At 47.6% G+C, this 25,761-nt stretch overlaps 1 protein-coding gene across 1 annotated transcript in view; it reads left to right on the top strand.

Moving 5' to 3' along the window:
- Positions 1–507: 507 nt before the first annotated feature.
- LOC138559121 (zinc finger protein 268-like) overlaps positions 508–25,761 on the top strand; it is a 618,574-nt gene continuing 593,320 nt past the window's right edge. Inside the window, exon 1 of the mRNA XM_069642688.1 lies at positions 508–2,467. Within this exon, the coding sequence (XP_069498789.1) occupies positions 1,321–2,467 (1,147 nt within the window). The 5' untranslated portion in view covers positions 508–1,320. The remainder of the gene's footprint in view (positions 2,468–25,761) is intronic.

Genomic DNA, 25,761 nt, shown 5'->3' with positions numbered 1-25,761 from the left:
TTGCCTATGAACCCAATTTTATCTAATTCGTTGTCCTGATCCAATGATTCGTACATTTAGGCTTCTCATGCGTACAAATCAACTGCAAGTTGCAGAACAATCTTGAAACAGTGAGACAATTGCTGACTGGCTGCCCTAAGATGCAATCCTTGTATCTGTTGAATTCTGAGTGTCCATTATATACAGTCTGATCATTTCTGGAATTAGTATTTGAACACTCAGTCTGAATCGATGCATATTGCCTTATTTAAAGTTTGGTCCGTTGTACCTTCATTTATGGAAACAGGCAATTGAATGAATAACATAGTAAATAGTGACAAAGAAGAGGAAGAGTGAGAAAGCTACGAAAATATACTGTGGAATCTGAGACAAAGTTGTATGAAGATTGATGATTCGGTGAATTGGTGAAATGATGTCTTGATGAATTTTAGAGTGTAATCGATTGGATTATCCTATAATGAAAATGTAAAATGTTAATTATGAAATAATTGTTAGCGTTATTTTTAGCGATAATGATGTCTTATTAGGTAATAAATTGTAATAGTTCTGTGAACTAAAAAATGACTAAATAAATAAATTTGTGTATGGAAATTGGGGGCTCCCATGTACTCATTTAGTCATTTCTGAATAAATAAAATGGTAGAACGTATATACATGTTCCTGATGATTACAATATCCATTTTAATTTGTTTTTTCTTCTTAATGTTTTGGATGCTAACATTTTCTAAATCGAAATTAAACACAATATTCCGGCTGCATGTTACCTCGGTCCCATTAAACACTCTCATTGGAGAACCACTACGCTGCCACCTATTAGGTCGCCTTTCCCCAATAGATGGTACTTCAAAGTTGTACAAGTTACACTGCTATGTGATGCCTGCAATTGTGAATGTGTTGAAACTAATAATGTGCATCTCCTTTTATGTTAATAGGTGATTGATGTCCCAACAATGCAGCAGGAATTGTTCGATTCTCTGGACTAACGCAGTGAGAAGCTTCATTGTTAGAATATGCAATTTCTAATAATCTGAGAAGTGTGCAGGTTTGGGGTCCAGTTGTCTTTTCAGAATATTCAAGAACTGAGAAGCTTGTTGGATACATGATGGCTTCCGTCCATGCAAACCCTTTGTGCTAACATCCAGTACCAAAGCTGGTTCATTCTGTCAGTCTTGAGGAGAGGGGATATCTAGCACGAAAATATCAATGTGTTATGTGCAGTAAGAAAATCACTTCTCAGTTGTGCTCTGAATTTGTGTGAAAAGGCTCCTCTTATTGGCACCTGACAAAATAAAGTGGCAAGAAACTTGAAACGTGCTCAGAATGTGGGAACAATTGCCATCTCAAGAATATACGTATTGCCCACATGTGGACGTAGGTGAACAAACTTATCAGTGCACTGAATTTGAGAATAGCGTCCATTTACAGGATACAAGTATGCGCCACCAGCAAATGCATACAGGTGAGAAACCTCATGAGTGCACTGAATGTGAGGAAGAGTTTTCTGAGAAGGGAGATCTTATTTGTCACCAGAGAACACATACAGTTGAGAAACCCTATGAGTGCATTGAATGTGGGAAAGGGTTTGCTCAGAAGAGACATCTTATTAGCCACCACAGTAGACATACAGGTGAGAAACCTTATGAGTGCATTGAATGTGGGAAAGGGTTTGTACAAAAGCGAGATCTTACTATCCACCAGAGAACACATACAGGAGAGAAACCTTATGAATGCATTGAATGTGGGAAAGGGTTTCCTCAGAAAGGACATCTTACTATCCACCAGAGAACACATACAGGAGAGAAACCTTATGAATGCATTGAATGTGGGAAAGGGTTTCCTCAGAAGAGACATCTTCTTAGCCACCAAAGCACACATACAGGAGAGAAACCTTATGAGTGCATTGAATGTGGGAAAGGGTTTGCTAAGAAGGGACATCTTAGTCGCCACCGGAGAACACATACAGGTGAGAAACCTTATGAGTGCATTGAATGTGGGAAAGGGTTTGCTCAGAAGGGACTTCTTATTATCCACCAGAGTAAACATACAGGTGAGAAACCTTATCAGTGCACTGAATGTGGGAAAGGGTTTGCTACAAAGGGAGAGCTTACTATCCACAGGAGAAGACATACAGGTGAGAAACCTTATGCGTGTACTGAATGTGAGAAAAGGTTTGCTAGAAAGGGAGAGCTTATTATCCATCAGAGAACACATACAGGTGAGAAACCTTATGAGTGCATTGAATGTCGGAAAGGTTTTGCTCAGAAGGAACATCTTATTAAGCACCAGAGAACACATACAGGTGAGAAACCTTATGAGTGCACTGAATGTCAGAAAGCGTTTGCTACAAAGGGCGAGCTTACTATCCACCAGAGAACACATACTGGTGAGAAACCTTATAAATGCATTGAATGTGGAAAAAGGGTTACTCTGAAGAGCCTACTTATTCGCCACCAGAGAACACACACCGGTGAAAAAAACTCATAACTGTGTTTAGTGTGGAAAATGGTTTAGTCATAAGGGAGGTCTAATTTACCATCATACAGGTGAGAAACCTCATACGTGTAGGGAATGTAGGAAGAGTTTATTTTGGAAGAGTGATTTTATTCGCCACCGGATAATACATACAGGTGAGAAACCTTACTGGTGCACTGAATGTGGAAAATGCTTCAGTCGGAACAGTCACCTTGTTAGGCAGCAGACTGAACATGCATGCCTGGGTCCATTTCAGCGTAGTGAATGTGGCGAATACTTCAGTACACAGGATGTTGTTATCTGCCATAAGAGAGGACATGCAGTTGGTGAAATCTCTTCTGCAATTAAAAATACTTCAGAAAGAAGGAGGTGCTTCTACAAAGCTACTCGGGGTAATCACAAGTTGGGCGGTAAGGGATACCGGGCACTGGTAATCCCTTACCGCCCAATTCCGTGGTCCCGTAGTGGGAGCCTCAAAGAATGTGTGGTCTGACCACACGTCCTTTACGGGTCCTGCTAAAGGACCAGGGCGCTAGTACCGCAAATTGCGGTACCGTTATTAGCTACTTCCCCATTCCCATTGAGCCCTATGGGGGCTCAAATGGGAATGGGGAATGGTTTGTTCAATGGGGACTTACCGGTCCCTCCAGGGTTGGAATGCACCGGTAAATCCCCATTGAACGAGACCGGTGCTGGACCCGGTATTGGAGGCAGCCATGGTTACCTCCAATCTCGGAATGAGGCCCACTGAGTTTTCCATGGCTGTTGACTTATGCTGTGAAGAACCTGCCTCCACAGCTGTTCTCGGTTTCCTTTGGCACACAAATAATGGATGATTATGATTGTTGAATCCATGTTTGAAATGCATCTCTTCTGGAATATTCAGGAGGGAGACTGTACCTTCTGTGTTAAGGTAACCATCCCATGGAACACTTTGTATAAGGACTTCTTGCAAATTAATGGGCCCCAACATTTTGGAAATGCTTAAAGACTCAATGGTTGAATCAATAACTATAGACGATCATAGGATATATGGGGTGTCGCTTGGGGCCCCGGCAGCTAGGAAGGGCTCTGACCCTAAGGGGAGGACCCCAGTTCTCGGCTTAGCTAAGGTCTAGCGCCCTTCCTATGCTTCAGGGAAGCTACCAGCTGCTGAAATGGAAACCAAAGGGTGTCCCCTCTCTTCTTTTTAAGTACCAATATTATGCTCTTGCTACATAGATTCTAAAAGTGGATTTGGAGGGATTCAGAGTGCATTTCCCTTCCCAACTCCATTGCACAGCTCTTTCACTGTACAACCCTTAATACATACTAAACTCCTGGGTTCTACAAGACATCCACAACCGTTTCTGTCACATCTAATGCACATATATAGGGATAGAGAAGGTTTTCACAAAACAGAAAGGCTTCCGGGAGAGAAACATAATATGCATTACATAAGTGTTATCAATTAGCATTTCACTGGACCAACGTCTTGGAGCCAAGAATGACTAGCGGTGTAAAAAAGAAAGTATTTATTTTCACATAAAAATCCCTCATACATTCTCTATAAAATATCACAATATTCCAACTCTCCATGTTCACATGGAATCCAAACAAATGTGTTTGTCTGGTAAGCATCACGTCTCATCTTCTGTGATAAAATCAATCTACATCACTTCTGTAGTCAAGGACATTCAAATACATGCTAAGCATAGAAAAGCCCTGTCCAACTCCTCCTGGGTTTAAATAGTTACAATTTGTTTCTACTTAAGTAAACTAACAAATTACTTGCCTCTGATGAAACCTTTCTGCCGCTAGAGGGTACTGCACAGCTCTACATGATCACTCCCAACTCCAGCAAGTTGATGTGCTCCAGAGACTCTGTGGGAGTCCACAGTCTGCTCACCATAAGATCTGTCAAGTGAGAACCCCCAACCGGTCAGAGAGTTGTCTCTGACCATCATCACCTGGTGAAAGGTTGACCACCATACTCAGACCTGAGAAACTGAATCGAGACCTCCAGGAGGTCCCATATTTGGCCCTAGAAATGCGATCATTGTCAATAAAGAAGCCACTGAAGCCATCTCATTCACAGGCTTGGCTCCAGCACCACAAGGTGGCAGGTGGCCCAGAGGGCGCAGGAAGGCAGAGGCTCGGACTTGTGTCTGTAATTGAAGGACATTGACCATCCAGAAAAAGAAAGCCGCTCCATCTTCGGATGGGAAAGCCTTGCCCATGTGATTGTCCAAAACTGCCCTGCTAAATCGGAGAGACTGGGATGGCAGAACCTGAGACTGTTTGGAGTTCAGGGAAAAGCCCAAACTGCAAGAGAGTGCATGTACTTCGTACATGCTCTGACAGCAGGAATAGAGTTAATATTCGCCTTGATAACAATGGCCTATTATCACAACCAGTTATGGTCAATAAAGGGGTAAAGCAAGAATGCCTGTTAGCGGCCCATTTATTTATTCTTTATTTAGCCAATTTGATTCGTCGTCTGCCCTCTAAGGCCAATTGCCCCGCCAAATTTGAAGACCTATTGGTCTCTGCGCTCGTGCACACTGATGATCTTGTCATCATTGATCACACGTACAGCGGCATGGAATCCATGCTGGAAGAGCTGGGTTGTTTTGCTAAAGAACACTGTTTGACGATGAGCTCAGATGAGCCAGTCCAGGTATGGAAAGACATGGATGCTGTCCCTCCTGAGTCGAGCCGCTACCTCTGCAAGCAGCTTGGTGAAAACCCTGGGTGCTGACGAAAGACAGAATGAAGGATGGTGTTCAGAGAGAGGGGGGTGGCCCACGCACTGTGCTCTGCTGGGCATTGGACAAAAGGGGACAATATCCATGTTTGATCGGCTGCGGGGCCCAAGTTTCGGACCTGGGCTCAGACCACTCCCTGCTGTCACTGAGGTTTGGTGCCCTGGGAAACTGAGTGGATAGTGGCTGCTGCAATACCTCCTCACTGCGAAGCTCTCCCTCTGCCTCTCTGGAAGCATCTGCATTGGCCCCTTCCTGGGGCATGGTTGTCCACGGCAACTCTGGGCAAACGCGGGAATGGTGCAAAAACCCCTGCTCCTTGACGAGAATACCATGGTGGGTTGCTGGACCGTGAGTCCCAAGGTCTTGGTGGTCTCCTTAGATGATTGGACTTTCTGGAGGGCCTCAGCAGCCTTGGCTCCAAATAAGTTCTGTCCGTCACAAGGCATCTCTAGCAGCCTTGACTGGATGTCGACAGCAAACAGAACTTTGCCATGGCACAAGATGCATTCACGCTTTACACTGCTAGATTACCTGATGTAAACACTTTCTTGTCCCATGCGCCCATCCTTTTGCTTTCCCTGTCAGGTGGAAGGGTCAGAAAGGTAGAGGTTTGCAGGCTTGCCATAGTAGCCTGTTCCACCAGGCTTTTTAGGTGATGCATGGGCAGAGAGGAAAGCTGGGTCCAAAGGTGCCGGACAGTGCTTCATGCTAGTTCCTTGCCCATTTAGGGCAACAGAGGCAGGTATCTCCCACCGTTCCAACAATGGTGCCTCTACCACCACGTTGAAGGGCAGCAGCTCCTCTTTGATGCGTCATCCATAATGTCGCAGAGTACGTATTGCACTATGGACCTGGGTGGTGCAGAGAAACCCAGGGTATTGGCCACCTTTGCCATCAGGCAGTAAAAAGCAGCTTGAGGTTTACCTGTGTTGGTGCTCGGTAGAATGTCCAACTCCAGGGAAGTGTCCATCCCAGTGGCCACTGGCAGGTCAGCTGCCAACTCCAGCATGTCACCACGCCCATAGAACTCCTTGGGGAAGTCACTCTATTCCCTATAACTCATGAGCTCCAACCCAAATGGGATCAGGTTGCCTTCCTTGTCGTAAATGTCATACTTCCTCGACTTAAAAGTGTTGATGGGATGTGAGACATATTCCTACGGAGTGACATTGTCGAAACCTGAATGCGTGGAAATAAGGAGCTGAGGTCATGGGGCGTGGCTCCACTATTTATACTGGCCTCAATGTCGTTTCTGGTGCAAAGCGCATGGAGGCGTTGGACGGGCCTGACACAGAGCCGTGCAGTGCCACCTGGTGACGGAAATGTTTCTGGAGAACAGCTGCCCTGGGATTTGAATATCATAGATGAGGAATCTGGTGCAGGACGGAATCCATTAGAAATGCTTCTACTAGGAATTACATTTGTACACCCCGTAAAGTAATTTTACTTTCAACATCAACACATGTGTATTAGAATACCCCAAATTAAATCATATGGAGCCGTCCTGAAAAATAGAAATTGAGAAAGCTATATTCTTGTATGGTTAATTAGACTAAGCTTAGCACAACACATGTGCAAAGATTGTTTTTCAAAACATGGAGAATGGAATCCATAAAACTGGAATCTCTATTACTCCAGAAGTCAGTTTCCAAGAAATGCATCCCTCACCTGGAGTGCCATTGGCGCTGAATGCTGCAGTGTTTCCACATTGTGTAGCTAATGCTACAGCACTACAGTTTCCTTTTCACCCCAGGATCCCCTCTAGTGTGTTACACTATTGCCTATCTCTATTGGAGCATTTAGGATTAGTAGATGGTTCCCTAGCCTGGGATCGACATATGGAGGTGCAATTACACAACAGAGGGTGCATGCCCACTATTAAAGCACTATTTTATAAGAAATTGGTTTGGTGGAAGGGCCCGTTGAAGATGTCAAGTGTCCCACTAAATTATGTGGACATGTATTTTAGAAAAGTGGCATTTTGTGAATAGAGTAGAAATGGCAAATGGAATAGAAATGTTTGCTGTGTTGTGAGACAATAAAACTCGGGCACATTTGGAAATGAAATGGTACCTTTCTGTCTGAAATGAAAGAGTTGTGGGTGTAATGATATCACAGATGATCTCTAAATTTCAAGAAGGATCATTGGACATAAATGTTCATAAAATAATGCTGATCTTGGATAAATTGATATGTCTAATGTAAAAGTCTTCCACCGGGATTCATACACTGAATGAAATGCTGATGAAATGAATATTGAACTTCAGCCAATATGTCACTGTATTACCATTAAATATAAATTGTTAGTAATCACTCTATTCTTGTGTTACTTTTATTTTTTTGGCTTCACTTTTATGTAAACTGCTTCCTGGAACAGTGGTGATTCATTTGTTGTAATTAGTGGGGTGATCACCTCTATTCCAGTTTAATGCTGGAATGAATGTTATTGTCCAATTTTTAAACTTTCTTGTCATGAACATGGAGAGAGCGGGTTGTGACACAGAAGGTGGGGTAAAGAGAAGGAGGTGGTAATGGAGTCAGTGGGGGGGTGGGAAAGCAGTGTACTTGGAGGGAGCTGGTCGTAACGGAGTAGGTGGGGTAAAGTGATGGAAGTGGTAATATGTTCAGTGGAGGGGTGAGAAAGAGGAAAGAGCTGATAGTGAGGGAGAAGGTGCAGGTAAAGAGACGGAGGTGCTGGTGTTCAAATCTGCAGGGTGTGCCCTTCCATACCTTAACCCACAGCTAAATGAGATATGGCATTAAAGAAAGAAATGGAGGACATTAAGATAAAAGAATTCGCAAATCAATGGATTGATACAAAATTGAGTAATCGATCCAGTGAATTAAACCCACATTCTACATTTCCTGACTTTGTATAAACATTTGCTAGCATGACCTGCCACTTTTCTTATACTTTCAACAAAAGCGATGGATGAACTTTCTTTTGTATGGGATTTTGATTACTCTGGTGTTTTTTTTCTTTTCATGGGATTGTGATAACCCAGGCATCAGGAATGATACTGGGACACAAGTTAGACATGATTTTGGCTGAAGACTTATAACACAAACTGGGCTGGGAAAAGGTCTCGCTGTCCCTGCACTAGCAGAGTTTAACTAAACTCAAAACGAAGAATCTGTCGGTGTCAGAATGTCCAATCAAAACCATCCTGTGTCCAAAGTACTATTCTGACCCTCACGCTCTAAACAAATGAATTCTAAGGCGAAAAGGATAATGGGCCTCATTACAAATCGCCCGGTATGGAAACAACGGTGGCGGTAAACCCGCTGCCACCGTTGTTTCCATGCCGGGCGATCACAACTCCTGCGGGCGGGAGGTGATGTTCCCGCCAGGTGTAACGCTCACCTGATTCCCACGGAGGCGCAGGTCTGGCTTCGAGTGCTGATGCTTCTTCAATGGTGAAGCGCAGGACTCTGAAGATGGACAGGAAGGGCCCTCTACTCTGGCTTCTCCGGCTCGCAGGAATATTCCCCTGTGCGTGAAAAGGGAGTATTACCTACTGACTGAGCTATGCTCAAGCCTCCCACTCTCTTCCAACCCTCCACGATACCCTTCCACGATACCCCGTGAAGTCTCACCTTAGGGTCTGAGAGGACAAGCTCTCCATCCTGCTTCTGACGCAGGGGCGCGTTGAACCCAGTTACTTCACTGGATTGAGGTTGGATGGGAGTTCAGGTAAGCTTGATTATACTGGTAAGGCGCTGTAAAAGTTCTGTTGCAAGTTCTAAAGTTCAAGCTTTAAATAATAATGTTCATTGTCTTTTTTCAGGTGATGAATGAAGATTCCTTTGGAGACTTCTTGCAACAAAGCGCTGATGTTGATGTCTTTTCCCCATTGGGGCCAAGGTTCGGAATGCCAGAGATATGGCGCCGACCCGAAGTGAAACGTGCAGTTCCAGTAAAGATCTGGTAAGTCCTAGATGAGCGCTCAGGTAATGTTTTTGCATTCGCTCATCTAATGTCTTTGTCTTTTTTCCCCATAGGGGCCGGGGTCCTGCTTGGAAGCAGCAAGACCCGAAATGAAATGGGAATGACCCAACAGGTAAGTCTTATTCCCTTCCTTCTCTCACCTCTTATTCTTGTCTTTTTCTCTAGGGTCTGAGAAGTGGCTGTGTATCCGGATGATCGCTGCTGTAGATGGAGGAACCCAGGAAAGGTGAGTGAAATGCAGCGCTGCAGCGATCGTAACAAAATGCTTTTAAAAATAATGTCTTCCCTTTCAGGATCGTCGGTGATGTCTCCGTGGTGCAGATTTAGCTGGTAAGGTCTCTTGTCTCCCTTTGCAGGTGACCCAGTATGCTGACAGGCGTGGCTGAAGTCCAGATGCAGGAGCTGACACGGTGAGCGTCCAGCTGCGAGGAGCAGAACAACGCGAAGCGTGAGTTGCTGATCGGGTGTGGTTTAAATAGTTTTGGAAGAAGTCCCAAGTGTGTATCCTTCCTCCGATCAGGTATGTATCCTTCCCCGACCACACCCGGGTGGAAAGTAGTCCCACAGGTAAAGTAGTTCCTATTCAGGCCTCAAGAGGGCCTGGATGTGGCAGCATGGTCTGCATCAGGTAAGTGCACATTAAAACACTTGAACTAGCTTTATGAGCCTGGTGCCTAAGGCGCCAGGACAGAGGTCCAATATGAGCCTGGCGCCTAAGGCGCCAGGACTGCGCCCAAAGGGCCCCAGCTTGGGCCCGCTGGCACTCCCCTGGGGGAAATGATGCCTGCCTCTGGGGTTGCTGGGTCGGACCTGGCTCCTTGGAGGTAGGCATCATGACAGTACCCCCCCCACCCCCCCACTCAAGGCCCCTCCCAAGGTTCTTCCCTCTGGGGGTTTGGGCTTGTTCGGAAATCTCTGGTGAAACCTTTATATTAATCGAGGTGCGTGGACATGGTTACTAGGTTCCCACGATCTCTCCTGAGGTCCATATCCCTTCCAGTCAACAAGATAGAAGAGTTTCGACTTTACCACCTTAGAGTCTAAAATGTCTTTAACTTCTAATTCCCCTTCAGTTTGAACTGGATCTGGAGGCTTGGACAATCGGGTTCCTGGTTGTACTGGCTTCAAAAGTAATGCATGAAAAACTGGATGAATACGCATGTTGGACGGTAGATCCAGTTTAAAGGCCACTGGGTTGATTATAGCTTTGATGGGATAAGGTCCTATGAATCTGGGATTGAAGGTTTGCGGGCCCTTGAGGGGTAAATGTTTAGTTGCTAGCCATACCTGGTCTCCTACTTGGTAAGGAGGAGTTTTACTTCGGTGCAAATCAGCGTTTTCTTTATACTTTTTCTTGGCTTGCTGTAAATGAGTTGCAGCTTCTTTGAAGGCTCAGGTTATTGTGGAATGCAGATGATTTACTGCGGGCATTTCCAGGGTCAGAGGTGGATCTAGATCAGAGGTCCGAGGATGGTGACCATACAAAGTATAAAAGGGGGTTTGTCTGGTTCCAGAATGCACTGAATTGTTGTATGCATATTCTGCGATCCAAAGGATGTCTTTCCAATTTAACTCGGATTGGTGTAACATGCACCGAAGATATTGCTCGAGAATCTGATTGGTTCTCTCGGTTTGTCCGTCGGTCTGGGGGTGGTGGCTGGTGGATAACGGCACATCTATTTGTGCTAGTTGGCAACACTTCTTCCAAAAATGTGAGATAAATTGACTTCCGCGATCCGAGACTAAAATGGAAGGGAAACCATGTATGCAAACTATATTCTCCAGGAATTCCTTGGCCAAGGTGGAAGCTGAAGGCAAACCCTTTAAAGGGATAAAGTGGGCCATTTTGGAGAATAGGTCCACAATTACAAGGATTGTGTTGTAACCAGCACAAGGAGGCAGATCTGTTATAAAGTCCATTGACAGTGTGTGCCATGGTGCCGGTGGAATATCCAAGGGTTGAAGTAGGCCGGCTGGCCTTTTCTTTTGAGCCTTGTTTTGGGCGCAAATTACACAAGACAGTACAAAAAACGTTGTCTTTTCTCCAAGAAGGCCACCAGAAGTGGCGTTTGATTTTTTTCCTCCGTTTTAGCGATACCAGGGTGTCCTTCCATTAAAGATTCATGATGATGGGCAATAACAAGTTCTTGCAATTCTTTACTTGGCAGAAACAACCGCTCCTGGAAGTAGGGTAAGTCATCCTTAACGGTGTAATGAGGACCCTTTTGACTCCATTCCAGTAAGGTTGAAGAGTCAAGAAGTTGTTTTACTTGCGTTTGGATATCCTCAATAGATTGCAATGAAGTTAAGCCTAAGATTCTTTGTTCAGGTATGATGGGCACAGGTTCTAAGCTCGAATTAGGTTCTTCCATGCCAATCCGGGATAAGGCGTCTGCTTTTCCATTCTTGCAGCCAGGGCGATAGGTAATTACAAAATCAAATTCCGCAAAGAATAGAGCCCATCGGAGTTGTCGTGAAGATTGAGCTTTGGCCGTCTTTAAATACTGTAAGTTTCTGTGGTCCGTAATTACGGTGATGGTGTGTCTTGCCCCGAGAAGGTAGTGACGCCAAGCCTTGAAAGGAGATTTGATGGCCAGTAACTCTTTATCGGTAATTGCGTAGTTGATTTCAGGAGGAGAACATTTTCTAGACCAAAAGGCCACTGGGTGTAGTTGGTTAGTTTTTGGGTCTCTTTGCGACAGGACAGCTCCCATGGCCGAACTGGAAGCATCGGTTTCCACTATGTACGGGAGATCTGGGTGCGGGTTCTTCAATACAGGTGCAGAGGTGAATTTGGTTTTCAGGTCCTGGAAGGCTTGTTCGGCCTCAAGAGTCCATTCGAAGCGTTTGTTTTTCTTTAGGAGAGCGGTGATGGGTTGGACTGTTTGGGAAAATTCCGGGATGAATCTTCGATAGAAATTGGCAAAGCCGAGCATGCTCTGTACTCCCTTCACCGAGCTTGGAGATGGCCATTTGAGGATGGCGTCCACCTTTCGCGAGTCCATTCGGACTCCTTGAGGTGTCAGGATGAATCAGAGAAACTCAACTTCTGTGGTATGAAAAACGCATTTTTCGAGTTTTGCAAATAGTCTGTGCTGGCGCAGTTTCTCAAGAACTGCCCTAACATGTTTTCTGTGATCAGATTCTGAAGAGGAGTACACCAGGATGTCGTCAATGTAAACAATGACGCAGACATCGATAAGTTCCCGAAGAACATCATTCATAAAGTACTGAAAGGCGGCAGGTGCATTGCACAAAACGAAGGGCATCACCTGATATTCGAAGAGCCCAAATTTGGTGCGGAAATCAGTCTTCCATTTGTCGCCTTCTTTTATGCGCACCAGGTGATAAGCTCCTAGGAGATCTAACTTGGTGTACACACAAGCGTCTTTCACCTGGTCGATAAGCTCAGGGATCAAGGGCAGAGGATAACGATTCTTAATCGTTATTTGATTTAGGGCGCGATAGTCTATACACGTTCTAAGGTCGCCTTCTTTTTTTTGGCACAAAGAACAGAGCTGAAGAGACAGGAGACTTGGACGGGCGAATAAAACCATTGGCTAGGTACTGATCTAAATACTGACGCAAATGCAGGTTCTCCGGTTCTGTAAGAGCATAAATCCTACTACAAGGTAGTTGAGCATTGGGTACCAGATCGATCTGGCAATCATAAGACCGATGGGGAGGTAACGTGTTAGCCTGTTCTTTCTGAAAAACGTCTTGGAATTCTTGGTATTCTGACGGTAGCTGTACAGGGGTGGAAGTTGCTGTGGCTAGACCCATAGCTGGATTTCTTGGATAACAAGTTGGTTCACAATCAGGAAAACTTATCTTCTTTGCTCGCCAGTCAATTCTGGGATTATGTGTTTCTAACCAAGGAATTCCAAGAATTACTTGAAATTGTGGGGCCTTGATCACATCAAACACGATTGCTTCCCGATGTCCATCCTGACCCACCAGTGTCACTTCAACAGTGGAATGCGTTACAGGCCCTGAGGCTATTTCGGTTCCATCTACTGTAGTAATGACATCTTGGGTTACTTTCGGGCGGAGAGGAAGCTTAATCCTGGAAGCCAATTCACGGTCTATGTAATTTCCAATAGCTCCACTGTCGATGTATGCTTTTATAGCATGCAACTGCTGAGGCTGTTTTGGGTCCACGAGCACCATTGGCATGACGAAATGCGAGGTCAAAGAGTTAATTTTCAAGCTCGGCAAGCGGACCCCTACGCTTGCCGGGCTAGGTCGTTTCCCGAATCAGGTGTCACTAATTCGTTATCAGTAGCTCCGACCACCTTCTTAAGTGGTTTAACTGGACAATTTCGAAGAAAGTGACCGGAAGTCCCGCAATACAGACAAAGTTGCATTTGCCGCCTTCTCTCTTGTTCTTTCTGTGTTAATGGTCCTTTAACACCACCGATTTGCATAGGTTCAGATACGTCGGTACTCTTGGAGGTAGCGTGGTTTTTGATCGGTGCTTGATTTTCATACTTGAACCGATCTGCTTTTCTATTTTGAAGTCTGTGATCAAGTTGAACCACCAAGTCAATGTAGTCTGCGCAGACCTGGGGTGGGTTTACTATCTGAGCTAGAACATCCTTAAGCTCTCTGCGCAGGCCTCGATGAAACAGTGTGATTCTTTTGCTTTCTGGCCATTTGGTTTCCATAACCAGTCTGTTAAAGGTGGCTATGTAGGACAGAAGATCCTTATTACCTTGTCGTAAGGATAGCAGTTCGTTATCAAGGGCCTGTCCTTGAGAGTGTCGAGCGAACAATCTTTCCATGCTGTCCTGGAAGCCCTGAAAATTCTGGAGGATGGGATCATCCTGATTTACCAATGGAATAGACCAATCGGCAGCACTGCCACTGAGGTAAGATAGTATAAAGGCTACCTTGGTCTGGTCGTTAGGGAAGGCTCCGGGTCTGCATAGAAAGTGTAAACGACATTGGTTCATAAAGACGGCATATTTCTTGGGATCCCCCGCAAAACGTTCAGGCGGGGCCAAAGGCATGTGTCCAGGTAGATTAATTTGTACCGGGTTACTCAAACCCATTGATGTGGAAATGTCTCCGGAATTAGGTAAAGGAGTGTGCCCTGCCTGGGCCTGTAATAACCTTTTGGCTCGGTCATCAGTTCTTTCCTTAGATAAGATCAGTTCTCTTTTGAGAGCGTTAGTCTCCTGGCGGGCTGAGTGCACCTCTGCCCGTAATTCCCCCAAAAGCTGGGCCAGCTGGTCAGTCTCGGAAGTCTCCATAGCGCCCGGGTGGGAAATTGTGGGTAGGCTTCGCGTTCTGTAACGCTCACCTGATTCCCACGGAGGCGCAGGTCTGGCTTCGAGTGCTGATGCTTCTTCAATGGTGAAGCGCAGGACTCTGAAGATGGACAGGAAGGGCCCTCTACTCTGGCTTCTCCGGCTCGCAGGAATATTCCCCTGTGCGTGAAAAGGGAGTATTACCTACTGACTGAGTTATGCTCAAGCCTCCCACTCTCTTCCAACCCTCCACGATACCCTTCCACGATTCCCCATGAAGTCTCACCTTAGGGTCTGAGAGGACGAGCTCTCCATCCTGCTTCTGACGCAGGGGCGCGTTGAACCCAGTTACTTCACTGGATTGAGGTTGGATGGGAGTTCAGGTAAGCTTGATTATACTGGTAAGGCGCTGTAAAAGTTCTGTTGCAAGTTCTAAAGTTTAAGCTTTAAATAATAATGTTCATTGTCTTTTTTCAGGTGATGAATGAAGATTCCTTTGGAGACTTCTTGCAACAAAGCGCTGATGTTGATGTCTTTTCCCCATTGGGGCCAGGGTTCGGAATGCCGGAGATATGGCGCCGACCCGAAGTGAAACGTGCAGTTCCAGTAAAGATCTGGTAAGTCCTAGATGAGCGCTCAGGTAATGTTTTTGCATTCGCTCATCTAATGTCTTTGTCTTTTTTCCCCATAGGGGCCGGGGTCCTGCTTGGAAGCAGCAAGACCCGAAATGAAATGGGAATGACCCAACAGGTAAGTCTTATTCCCTTCCTTCTCTCACCTCTTATTCTTGTCTTTTTCTCTAGGGTCTGAGAAGTGGCTGTGTATCCGGATGATCGCTGCTGTAGATGGAGGAACCCAGGAAAGGTGAGTGAAATGCAGCGCTGCAGCGATCGCAATGAAATGCTTTTAAAAATAATGTCTTCCCTTTCAGGATCGTCGGTGATGTCTCCGTGATGCAGGTTTAGCTGGTAAGGTCTCTTGTCTCCCTTTGCAGGTGACCCAGGATGCTGACAGGCGTGGCTGAAGTCCAGATGCAGGAGCTGACACGGTGAGCGTCCAGCTGCGAGGAGCAGAACAACGCGAAGCGTGAGTTGCTGATCGGGTGTGGTTTAAATAGCTTTGGAAGAAGTCCCAAGTGTGTATCCTTCCTCCGATCAGGTATGTATCCTTCCCCGACCACACCCGGGTGGAAAGTAGTCCCACAGGTAAAGTAGTTCCTATTCAGGCCTCAAGAGGGCCTGGATGTGGCAGCATGGTCTGCATCAGGTAAGTGCACATTAAAACAAACACTTGAACACATGTCTAGCTTTATGAGCCTTGCGCATAAGGCGCCAGGACAGAGGTCCAATATGAGCCTGGCGCCTAAGGCTCCAGGACTGCATCCAAAGGGCCCCAGCTTGGGCCCGCTGGCACTCCCCTGGGGGAAATGATGCCTGCCTCTGGGGTTGCTGGGTCGGACCTGGCTCTTTGGAGGTAGGCATCATAACACCAGGTCTGACCTGGCGGGTTTAACACCGCCCGCCTGCAGGCAGACGAGGAAACACCGGCAGCATTACGAGATGCTGCCGGTGTTTCCATGATTCCCATTCCCATTGAGTCCCATAGGACTCAATGGGAATGGGGATTAACACCATTCCGCCTCCGTGATTCCTGGAAAACCGGGGTTGTAATGCCCCGGTAATTCCGGGAATCACGGAGGCTGAATGGTAATACGAGTCCGGCGGTAACCAGGTGGTTTTACCGCCGCGGTTACCGCCGGACTCATAATGAGGCCCAATGTCTTTGGCCTTGAATGTTTTATAAATGTTCAGCTGCAGGCTGTTTAAATGCCATGTCTGCTCCGGCGGCGGGTTGTGCAAGTTATTCACACCCTGGGATAGGTAGTGGAGCAACCCCTCAGGACGCGCCATTCCCCTAGCTTCAACCACACTTTTTCTCTATTGACTACGTTGAAGGCCGCCTTGAAGTCAATGGGCCTCATTATGACCCAGGCGTTAAGTGTTTAACGGTGCCGTAAAAGGCTGCAGCGCCGTTAAACACCTAGTGCCTAATTACGAGGTCCCTTTGCGGGACCCGACCTTAACAGCTTTACCAGCCGTTAAAGTAGGGACCCGCAAAGGGACCTTGGTGCTAATTACGGTACCGCAATTTGCGGTACCGTAATTAGTGCCTTCCCCATTCCCATTGAGCCCTATGGGGCAAAAATGGGAATGGGGAAGGGCCATGGCGGCATGGGGAATTACCGCCCCACCAACCTCGGAATGGGGTGGTAATTCCCCAGTCCTAATGAGGCCCAATATATAATGCGTACAAGGGGGGATTATTTGGTTGAAGGGCTTTATCTCTCAAGCTATTCATAACAAATAAATTGAGTGGTCGAATATCCGGTTCTGACTCCACTCTGAAAGCGGTTCAACACCCACGTGCCCTCTGCCCAAGTTTGTAGTTTCTGCAATAATAAAGAGGCAAACATTTTACATCTAGCATAGACAGTAGTCTATAATTTCCCGGATCTGATCTGTTCCCCTTTTTAAATACAGGCACTAATATTGCAGTCTGCCAGGACTCAGAGATTTTCCCCTCTTTAAGGACCTTTTCAATCAGAATTTTCAGTAATTTCACTCAGAAAGTAGGTTTATTTTTCATGACAGCATTCGAAAGACCATTAGGTCCCGGTGCACGAAAGGCTCTAAGTTTGCAGATTTTGTCTGAGAGTTCTTCCTAATTTACTGTGTAAGTGGGGGGACCTGTTTGACTATAGTTAACGCTATGTCCGTCTCCACCATTTCTCCATTACGTTTCTCCAGGAACCCCACCCATTCCTCAGCATTTATGGGATTGATTTGAGGGGTTACCCTGCTCCCTCTCACCTCCCCCAACAAAGCCCAGATATTCTGCGTGTTTCTGGAGCAGATAACTTTAACGGTCTTTTGCCAACATTTATGTTTTTTTGTTCTTTTCCTTTGTTTAGACCAGACCTATATTGGTTCTTCAATTCTCTTATCTTGTTATGGGCTGCAATTACGGACTTAATAGTGGTCTTGACTTTGTGTATTTCACTGCTGAGCGTACATTTGGCATTGCGTATTACTTTGTCATAAGTCGGTATAGTACCCGATTCCCTAATGATAAGTAATGATTTTTTTGTAGCATACTTTCCTGCAAAAGTACAAATCCATCTTTCCATGTCCTCAAATGACATGGAATTAAACAGATTATAGTACTTTATATCCCAGACTTTAATGTCCTGACTTGCTCTCAAGATATTTTTTCGGACCACTACAGACGTGTGGCTGATTGATTGGTTAAAGTATTACCAGTCAGGATAGTCTGGGCAGAGTAAGTAATACTTTCAGAGGTCATACTCGGTGCTTTATGGTCACTCCAGTCGTTATCTAGGACTTTCATATCTTTGACCATGGATGCCACCTCACTACTTGTAAAGATATAATCAAGTGTGCGACACGCTCCTCCCGCCCTCTAGGTAAATTTACCTGGGTGTTCACTAAATGTACGCCCGTTGATAAATACGAGGTCCTACTTTTTTAGGAACCACAACCATCGCTTCCCCTCCTCATCATTGTACTTATGTTCCATAAGTGAGAGCGGATGTAAAGATGTATTATTGATAATTCCACTTGCCCCTTTGGTTTGGCAGTTAAAGTCACCAGCCAGTATGATATAATTGCTTCTCGTTGCACTCCTCCATTCACACAACAAATCATGCAAGACTTCTTGGATTCATTCTCTACCTGTCGCACCATAGGGGTATATAGATTGACCAATAACATTTTTACCCAATTCTCATTCATAGAAATAACCAACTCCCCAGCATTAATATTGTCTACACATTTAGTTAAGATTTCTCTGGATACTATTGACTTTTCCACCCTTATCATTAGTCCCCCATAAGGTCTTCCAAACTGTGCCTTTTTGCCAGGGTATGATATGTCATGTAGCCATCTATTACAAAAAGGGTAAGTAGCCAAGTTTCCTGGAGCATAAAAATGCAATGTTCCATAATAAGTGGCAGTGAGCCATTGCTACAGACACACCCCTCCCATTGCCTGCACCTCTTGAAGAGCATGGCCAGCTACAGACACACCCCTCCCATTGCCTGCGGCCAGTTACAGACACACCCCTCCCATTGCCTACACCTCTTAAGGAACATGGCCAGCTACAGACACACTCCTCCCATTGCCTGCACCTCTTGAAGAACATGGCCAGCCACAAGACACACCCCTCCCATTGCCTGCACCTCTTAAAGAACATAGCCAGCTACAGACACACCCCTCCCATTGCCTGAACCTCTTGAAGAACATGGCCAGCAACAGACACACCCCTCCCATTGCCTGAACTACAGACACACCCCTCCCATTGCCTGCTCCTCTTAAAGAACATGGCCAGCCACAGACACACCCCTCCCATTGCCTGCACCTCTTGAAGAACATGGCCAACCACAGACACACCCCTCCCATTGCCTGCACCTCTTAATGAACATGGCCAACTACAGACACACCCCTCCCATTGCCTGCACCTCTTAATGAACATGGCCAGCCACAGACACACCCCTCCCATTGCCTGCACCTCTTGAAGAACATGGCCAGCCACAGACACACCCCTCCCATTGCCTGCACCTCTTGAAGAACATGGCCAACCACAGACACACCACTCCCATTGCCTGCACCCCTTAAAGAACATGGCCAGCCGCAGACGCAACCTCCCATTGCCTGCATCCCTTAAAGAACATGGCCAGCCACAGACACACCGCTCCCATTGCATGCACCTCTTGAAGAACATGGCCAGCCACAGACACACCCCTCCCATCGCCTGCACCTCTTGAAGAACATGGCCAGCCACAGACACATCCCTCCCATTGGCTGCACCTCTTGAAGAACATGGCCAGCCACAGACACACCCCTCCCATTGCCTGCACCTCTTGAAGAACACGGCCAGCCACAGACACACCCCTCCCATTGCCTGCACCTCTTGAAGAACATGGCCAGCCACAAACACACCCCTTCCATTGCCTGCACCACTTAAAGAACACGACCAGCCACTGACTCACCCCTCCCATTGCCTGCACCTCTTAATGAACATGGCCAGCCACAGACACACCCCTCACATTGCCTGCACCTCTTAAAGAACATGACCAGACACACCCCTCCCATTGCCTGTACCTCTTAATGAACATGGTCAGCACCTCTTAAAGAACATAGCCAGCTACAGACACGCCCCTCCCATTGCCTGCACCTCTTAAAGAACATGGCCAGCCACAGACACACCCCTTCCATTGCCTGCACCTCTTAAAGGACATGGCCAGCTACAGACACACCCCTCCCATTGCCTGCACCTCTTAAAGAACCTGGCCAGCTACAGACACACCCCTTCCATTGCATGCACCTCTTAAAGAATATGGCCAGCTACAGACACAACCCTCCCATTGCCTGCTCCTCTTAAAGAACATGGCCAGCCACAGACACACCCCTCCCATTGCCTGCTCCTCTTAAAGAACATGGCCAGCTACTTACACACCCCTCCCATTGCCTGCACCTCTTAAAGAACATGGCCAGCTACAGACACACCCCTCCCATTGCCTGCGGCCAGTTACATACACACCCCTCCCATTGCCTACACCTCTTAAAGAACATGGACAGCTACAGACGCATCCCTACCATTGCCTACACCTCTTAAGGAACATGGCCAGCTACAGACACATCCCTCCCATTGCCTGCACCTCTTAAAGAACATAGCCAGCTACAGACACACCCCTCCCATTGCCTGCACCTCTTGAAGAACATGGCCAGCAACAGACACACCCCTCTCATTGCCTGAACTACAGACACACCCCTCCCATTGCCTGCACCTCTTAAAGAACATGGGCAGCCACAGACACACCCCTCCCATTGACTGCACCTCTTGAAGAACATGGCCAGCCACAGACACACCCCTCCCATTGCCTGCACCTCTTGAAGAACATGGCCAACCACAGACACACCCCTCCCATTGCCTGCACCTCTTAATGAACATGGCCAACTACAGACACACCTCTCCCATTGCCTGCACCTCTTAAAGAACATGGCCAGCCACAGACACACCCCTCCCATTGCCTGCACCTCTTAAAGAACATGACCACCCACAGACACACCCCTCCCATTGCCTGCACCTCTTAATGAACATGGCCAGACACACCCCTCCCATTGCCTGCACCTCTTGAAGAACATGGCCAGCCACAGACACACCCCCTCCCATTGCCTGCACCCCTTGAAGAACATGGCCAACCACACACACACCACTCCCATTGCCTGCACCCCTTAAAGAACATGGCCAGCCGCAGACGCAACCTCCATTGCCTGCACCCCTTAAAGAACATGGCCAGCCGCAGACACACCCCTCCCATTGCATGCACCTCTTGAAGAACATGGCCAGCCGCAGACACACCCCTCCCATTGCCTGCACCTCTTGAAGAACACAGCCAGCCACAGACACACCCCTCCCATTGCCTGCACCTCTTGAAGAACATGGCCAGCCACAGACACACCCCTCCCATTGCCTGCACCTCTTGAAGAACACGGCCAGCCACAGACACACCCCTCCCATTGCCTGCACCTATTGAAGAACATGGCCAGCCACAGACACACCCCTCCCATTGCCTGCACCTCTTGAAGAACACGGCCAGCCACAGACACACCCCTCCCATTGCCTGCACCTCTTGAAGAACATGGCCAGCCACAAACACATCCCTTCCATTGCCTGCACCTCTTAAAGAACACGACCAGCCACTGACACACCCCTCCCATTGCCTGCACCTCTTAATGAACATGGCCAACCACAGACACACCTCTCCCATTGCCTGCACCTCTTAAAGAACACGGCCAGCCAAAGACACACCCCTCCCATTGCCTGCACCTCTTGAAGAACATGGCCAGCCACAGACACACCCCTCCCATTGCCTGCACCTCTTAAAGAACACGACCAGCCACTGACTCACCCCTCCCATTGCCTGCACCTCTTGAAGAACATGGCCAGCCACAGACACACCCCTCCCATTGCCTGCACCTCTTGAAGAACACGACCAGCCACTGACTCACCCCTCCCATTGCCTGCACCTCTTGAAGAACATGGCCAACCACAGACACACCCCTCCCATTGCCTGCACCTCTTGAAGAACATGGCCAGACACACCCCTCCCATTGCCTGCACCTCTTAAAGAACATGGCCAGCCACAGACACACCCCTTCCATTGCCTGCACCTCTTAAAGGACATTGCCAGCTACAGACACACCCCTCTCATTGCCTGTACCTCTTAAAGAACATGGCCAGCCACAGACACACCCCTTCTATTGCCTGCACCTCTTAAAGAACATGGCCAGCCACAGACACACCACTTCCATTGCCTGCACCTCTTAAAAAGCATGGCCAGCCACATGCACACCCCTCCCATTGCCTGCACCTCTTAAAGAACATGGCCAGCTTCAGACACACCCCTCCTATTGCCTGCACCTCTTAAAGAACATGGCCAGCCACAGACACACCCCTCCCATTGCCTGCACCTCTTAAAGAACATGGCCAGCCACAGACACACCCCTCCCATTGCCTGCTCCTCTTAAAGACCATGGCCAGCTACAGACACACCCCTCCCATTGCCTGCACCTCTTAGCGAACATGGCCAGCCACAGACAGACCATTGTCTGCGGCCAGCTACAGCCAGACTCCTCCCATTGCCTGCACCTTTGTTTAAGTTGCCGTCCTAGAGAGTGAGCAGGGGTGTGTTTGTGGGGCGCATAAAGTAAGGGAACGTCAGACCCTTTAGTTCCCCCCTACTTTGGCCCCTGATTATGGGGGTCACTTGTTGGAGCATGCCTTTCCTTCTAGCTTGCTCTGCCCTTGTTCAGTCTCTGCTCGTGCTGTCATCACTGCACGTGCCCGCCACGCCGACGGTTCTTGTCCTTTCCTGCGCATTGTGCATGGTGAGTAGTGTCTCAGGGCTGTTTAGTACCGCGGCGTTGGACGCGACCACTGTGCATGCGCAGTTTGTGCCTAGTTGTTCGGTCCGACTCGGCATCCTTTCACTGCGCACGCTCTGGGGAGCAGTATCTCAGCACTGCGCATGCTCTGGGGATCAGTATCTCAGCCCTTTGCATGTCTGTTCTTCAGGCTTGCCAGAGGATTATCTTTAGTCTGCGGATCTACAGTCACTCTTGGAGGTCCCGAGCGGTGGACAGGCTCCATTTTGGGTCCCTAGGACTTCAAATGATACGTTTTAAAATGTGAAATACATCACAATCAATTTGCTGTGGGTGAGTGACTGGCGACTATTCACTCCTCTTTTAGTGAGAAAGTGATTATCTGTTTTGGCCAAGTGTTAAGTTGTCTCTGCTTGTTCTTCATAAACCTCCAGTTAATCCTGTCTTCTGTGTATATGATGGGGGTGCATTCCTGGGCGGGGAAAGGGGAATGACAGCTCCTCTTTGGATGTTTCAATTATATATCTTTATATAGCCTCCTCCTGAGGCTTGCAACCTGTTCCCTTCCCCCTCTGTTTAGGGTCTGTCGTGGGCGGACCTCGCTCACCCTCAAGTGGGGCTTCCACCGTACAACACACGCTTACTTCAATAAAGGCAACACACACAGCATGATATGGAGTACCTTCTTTATTTGTTCTCTCCGTAACTGTGACTTAACTTCCATTCCTTTTCCCGCCCTCTCCCTAGCCCAACGTCACTTCCCCAACAATTGGGCCTGAACCTGGCACCACCCACACAACGATGCGGGAGGGCATGCGGGCTCGTCACGACGTGACATCTCCCCCCTTTTTACCATATAGTGTCACTGCGGCCTTCACCCCATTTCTTCAATTAGTCTCTGGGGTTTTATGCAGCAACGTTGAGGTCTCGTCTGGACAGAGTGTTCCTGGACACGTGCCCCATCACCTCAATTTGCCTCTTCTTCTTCTGACTGCTCGCCATCACCTTGATAAGGATCATCAAAAAACAGGCCATCTATTATGGTGTTCCATTGCTCCCACCTCTGTGTCGGGTGCCTGCCAGTTTTTTTAATTGGGATGAGTTCCTTGTTATGGAGTTTCTTCTGTCACTGACAGGGGAATCCTTTCAGTTCCACACCTACTGACACATGTCGTAATTTGTAGTCTCAGCGCACACAGTCTAGTTACCCCACACTCTTGCTTTCCTTGTTATTGAGTGCTGGTGTTCTCCACTGGCAGTTATCATGGTGATTTTTTGTCTGGTACTACTAGCCTTTCAAGCACGAATGTTGGGTCCTCTTTTCTTGACTTCAGCTGGCACACCACCACTCTCCAGGTTCCATTTTGCAGTCTTTTGATCCCCGCCGCGCGTCAGCTCTTTCATTCTTTCTTGCTGTTCCTGATCTCGAGCATTGACCAGTTGTTCTTGGGAGGTGGTCTGAGCGGGAACGGGGGCTTCAGGCAGTCTCGTTCTGATGACTCGACGAAACATGAGGTCCGATGGGCTGACCCCGGTGGTGCTGTGCGGCGTGCAGTGGTATTCCTGTAGAAGTTGGTATAGCGCCTGCTCAAACAGTTTATTGATGAGGTTGGCTGTCTGCAGGGTTTTCTTGATGTTATCTATAAACCGTTTCACTATGCCATTAGCTTAGTGCCATCGCAGGGTTATATTTTGGTGTTGGAACCCCATGTACCGTGTGAAGTTCTCGAAGTCGTGGCTCTTGAACGGTGGACCGTTATCAGACTTTATGATCTTCAGTATACCATAGGTTGACAACATGCTGTCTAGGGTGGGGATGACTCATGTCGCGGCTGTAGACTCAATCAGCTGTGCATCCGGGAAGCGAGAATGTTCTTCAGTTATCACCAACACATAGGTACCGTTGCGGAGCAGACCGAAGAAGTCTACGGCCACTTCTTCCCAGACACCTTCTGGGAGCGGGGACATCTGCAGTGGGTTGGGGGCGGTGGTTGCTCCACCAGCGTGCAGATGTCACAGCTGCCGGCTGTTAGGCAGAATCCTGTGCAGTTCCCTTAGGGAGCACTACAGAAGATTAGGACTACAGGTGAGAGCAATAAATCCCCTTTGGTATCGGTCTGTACCACTAAGATTTAGTTGGTAGCTGTGGCTGAGCAGTCAGACTTATCTCAAGAGGGAGATGAGCAGTATTCAGCGTTTACACAATAGTCCTACAGTACTATGGCACAAGGAAACACTGACCAAAGCTTTGTATTAAAAAGTAGATATATATTTATTTTATACACTTCTAGTAAAACACATTTATCACAGTCATCAAGCAAGTTAAAATAAGTCAACGGAAAATATACACACTCCCTAGTTAAATTGTAGACCAAGTGAACCAGAGTGAAAACTGAGCAAAGCGGCACAGTGAAAAAACCTTTAAAATGAAGAAGTGGCTCCTGCAGTGGCGGTTGTTCCTGGTAGTTCCTGCAGTTCGGGGGATCCAGCAGAGGAAGAGAGGCTCTCGTCGTGGAGGAAGGTTCGAGTTACTGCACTACCCAGGGATGAAACCAGCCGCGGTGCTGCCCGACGAATAAAAGGTACGCTCCTTTAAATCACGGTCCGGGTGGACTGGTGCCTGGCTATCCAGCCTCTGAGTACAGGGTACTGGCGATTCGACCAAGGCAGGTCCAGGAAGGCGATTGGCAAACTGGTTGGCCCCACCAGCTCAAGGGAAGAAGGCTCTTGCAGATGAAGATCTTCTCTCCTCTTCGGCTTATTAGTTCCAGTGGCAACGTCTTGCCCTTCCAGTCCTCAGGACCCTGCTTTCATGCAAAAAGAGCCCCATTCATACAGCCTAGCTGTCACTCACACAGTGCAGTGGTCATCCTTGGCGGGAGACCCTCCAGCCTACCAGGATAGAGTGCGACATGGGTTGCTGAGGCAACCCTGTCCAGGGGTCCTATTCCCCCTCGCACACAATGGACCCACCCCAGACTCAGTGGCGCTGAAAGGAGGGCTTCTAGGCAGAAGCCCGCCAAAAGGACGAACAAAGGATCCCCGACCTGGGTTAGGAGTTTAGAGAAAGACACGAGAAATAATTTATATTAAAGTTCTGGCAAATAAACCCTACCGGAGTAAAGTTAATATAAAAATAAACCGGCGGTATGTTAGAGGCTGTCAGAAAAAGTGGTAGCCTCGAACAATGGGAAAATGTCATGATGCCTACCCCCGGGCATCCGGGTAAGCCCATCAGCCCCGGGACCAGGCATCCAGGTGCTTATTAAAAGCCCAGCAGCTCCGGCTAGGGGCTGTCTAGGTACAGTCCTGGCACCATAGGCACCAGGCTCATGGAGGGAATCAGTCCTGGCACCATTGGCGCCAGGCTCATA

This window comes from Ambystoma mexicanum, unplaced genomic scaffold, assembly GCF_040938575.1.
Source record: "Ambystoma mexicanum isolate Mex_15411 unplaced genomic scaffold, UKY_AmexF1_1 Mex_scaf39, whole genome shotgun sequence".
NCBI lineage: Eukaryota > Metazoa > Chordata > Amphibia > Caudata > Ambystomatidae > Ambystoma > Ambystoma mexicanum.
Note: the sequence above shows the minus strand (reverse complement) of the source record. Positions and strands in the feature narration are given on the sequence as shown.